This window comes from Carex rostrata, chromosome 27, assembly GCF_964058835.1.
Source record: "Carex rostrata chromosome 27, lpCarRost1.2, whole genome shotgun sequence".
Lineage (NCBI taxonomy): Eukaryota > Viridiplantae > Streptophyta > Magnoliopsida > Poales > Cyperaceae > Carex > Carex rostrata.
The window spans coordinates 4,629,748-4,632,726 of NC_135944.1; the positions used below are offsets into that span (position 1 = coordinate 4,629,748).

Here is a 2,979-nt window from a genome sequence, read left to right on the forward strand (position 1 = left end):
TTAATAGATATGTTGTCTAATCAGACCCCTTTTTAAGGACATTGGAACGGCTTTAATGAATTAATACTTTTGCACAATCAAGAAAATATACCAACTAATTAAGCGAGGCATCATGAACAGGAGTACTCCAAAACCCTAGAAATGTTGTACACTCAAATCCAAAATTATTGTTGGCATTATTATATGTACATTTATATGTCACTTTATTACTATAGCATCTATTATAAGTGCTATAATATTGAAGGTACGTTATGTAGTTAATTTGTTGGTGCCTAGATAAAAACCTGAAATAATGAGAAGGCAGGTGCACATGGGCAGACAAGATCTACTATGGCACAAGGCAAACCTAATTAATCCATCCATACAAAATTACAAGAGTAAAGCTAGAATGTGATGTGCTCGATCACCAAGAGGGTTTGGGTTTGGTGAGCACAACTTCAAAAATATATCAAATTGACTTCAAACACCGAATCTAAACTGTTGAAAATCATGTACGTCATGAGTGATGCAAGTACACGCAAAATTTTAAAAGTTTCAAGTTTATTTGCTACAAGGTCAAGCGGTCAAAGGAATGGATCTTTTATAATTTAATTTATAAGTTGTTTTATATATTCAATTTTTATCATTTCTTTGACCGCTTGACCTTGTAGTAAATAAAATCAAAACTTTTAAAATTTTACATTTACATGCCTCATTCATGAAGTACATGGATTTCAACTGTTTGGATTTAGCATTTGAAGTCAATCCAATATATTTTTGGAATTGTGCTCACCAAACCCTCTTGGTGAGTACATCACACCCTAGCTTTACTCAAATTACAAGCAGGAATTTTTTGTTTTTATTGTAAATATGATTATTATTTTTCATTTGAAGGACTTTTTCCTTTGTCTTTTGTAGTTTCAAATTAACAAAACTGAAAAATGAAATTTAGCTAGCTAGAAAAAATGATAAAAATTTAAAATGTATTACAACTGTTCATATATAGATTGCCACATAAGATCGTGAGTATACATAATAAATCTTGTAGACTTGTAGTACTGGTTTTGACGTACATCGTCGCGGTTCCTATTAAAAACTAGGAACAGAGAGAAGGAAAACAATATTTAAAAATGAATCCCATGATAGATTAAAAAAAACAAAGAAAACCAAATTACGGGACATGTAAATTCTTAACTTAAACTAGAATAGGATTGATATATTAACTCATCAAATATCATACATTACAAAAAGAGACACACATGTGATGCACCTTAATTAGCACCTAGCTAATCACTCAATACTCATGACCACAAAATCTCAGTGCTGAAACAATTAAAGCACTGAAGCACTCATCACCTAATGCTAGTAACTGCAATAGTCATCTAACTAACAAATAGCAAAAGCAAAAAGAGAAATGTAAGTAAAAGGAAAAGGCAAAAAAAGAAAAGAAAAAGACAAGATTAAACAACAAAATAGTAATACTCACTTAACCTACCATTATATAATTTAAGTGGCATGCAAAATGTTCTAGTAAAGTACCCATAAAATTATTAATTATTAGCTAGTAATTATTTTTTTTACTCAAGAAACCCAGTTTTTGTAAGCACTGCACGCCTTACTCTACTGAGGTCTCTTCCTTTGAGTGTTCTACCAGCACCTTCACACACAGAGAAAGAAGAGATATTGCTCCTTGCCATCTTTCTTGCTAACCATTCATGCGGTGGAACCCTCTCGTCAGATCCTTCCTCTTCTACCGAGTCATCGTCTGCCCCGTCATCATCGCAAGCGGGTGTTGAGTAGTTCTTGTTTTGGTATATTTTGGACCAGTCAGGGATATTAACTGGTGCAGATTGCCTCATGGTTTTGCTCATGCCATTAGGTTTTCTTATTGTTTTAGGAGAAGAGGTGTTAGAAGAAGAAGGAGAAGAGATTATTACACCTTTGTTTTTGTGCTTCTTGGTACTTTTTGTTGGGCTAGTTCTGAAATCTTTTTCATTTCCAAAAGAGCCCCAAATCTCTTCTTCATCAAATTCACCATCTGCCATTGCAGCTAGTTAGTAAATTGGGTGTACCAAGAAAGCAAAGTGTTGGTTGTGTTTTGCTTACAAGAGAGTGGTTTGGGAGACGAAATAATGTTTTTTGTGGGCATATGATATATGGGCACATATCTAGTTGCATGATGCATGATGCACATATACACTATACATAATTGTTACCTTTCCTGTGATAGTGATAATGAGGTTTCTTTTATGGCAACCCCACAAGGCACCAAAAATATAGAGTATGGCTAATATAACATCAGTGTTATTTCAGTCTATATAACACTAACTCCAAAATCTATCAAATTGAGTTCAAATGGTGAATCCAAACCGTTCAAACCGATCTACTTCATTAGTTGTGCGTTTACATGTAAAATTTATAAGTTTTTGAGTTTATTTGGTATCAAGTCAAGCGGTCAAATGTGGGAGTTTTTAAGTTAATTTTAATACATTCATTTTTCAATTTTTTTGCCGCTTGATTTGATACTAAAATAACTCGAAAAATATAAAAAGTTTGCATGTAAACGCATCACTCATAAAGTAAATTGGTTTGAACGGTTTGGATTTACCATTTGAACTCTATTTGATAGGTTTTAGAGTTAGAGTTATATAGACTGGAATGACACTGATGTTATATTAGCCATAGTAAAAAAGATATAGTTGTAGTTGTACAAATTAGGATTATTTACCAATTACCACCTCCATGCCTTTTTACTTAATTTGATTCTACTGTATATTATTAATTAATTACTATTATTATTAATCTAACAGTTTTAAGCCAGGACTATTATTACAGTTATTAGATAAGTAAAATGATTGTCAATATATGTATCCCTTGCTAAAATTACTACTGCATTACAATATGCCCTGTATATGGTTAAAGTAGCTCATTTGTTTTCATGTTCCAATTATGCTTCACATCTTTATCTTTGTTTTCAAAGTTCAAATAGTTGATTCAAAC

At 32.2% G+C, this 2,979-nt stretch overlaps 1 protein-coding gene across 1 annotated transcript; it reads right to left on the bottom strand.

Annotated features, from left to right (window-relative positions):
- Positions 1-1,170: 1,170 nt before the first annotated feature.
- Positions 1,171-2,143, bottom strand: LOC144545194 (protein S40-7-like). The gene has a single exon (XM_078293786.1). The coding sequence runs from the start codon at positions 2,022-2,024 to the stop codon at positions 1,557-1,559; it is 468 nt and encodes a 155-aa protein (XP_078149912.1). The 5' UTR covers positions 2,025-2,143; the 3' UTR covers positions 1,171-1,556.
- Between the last annotated feature and the right edge of the window lie 836 nt (positions 2,144-2,979).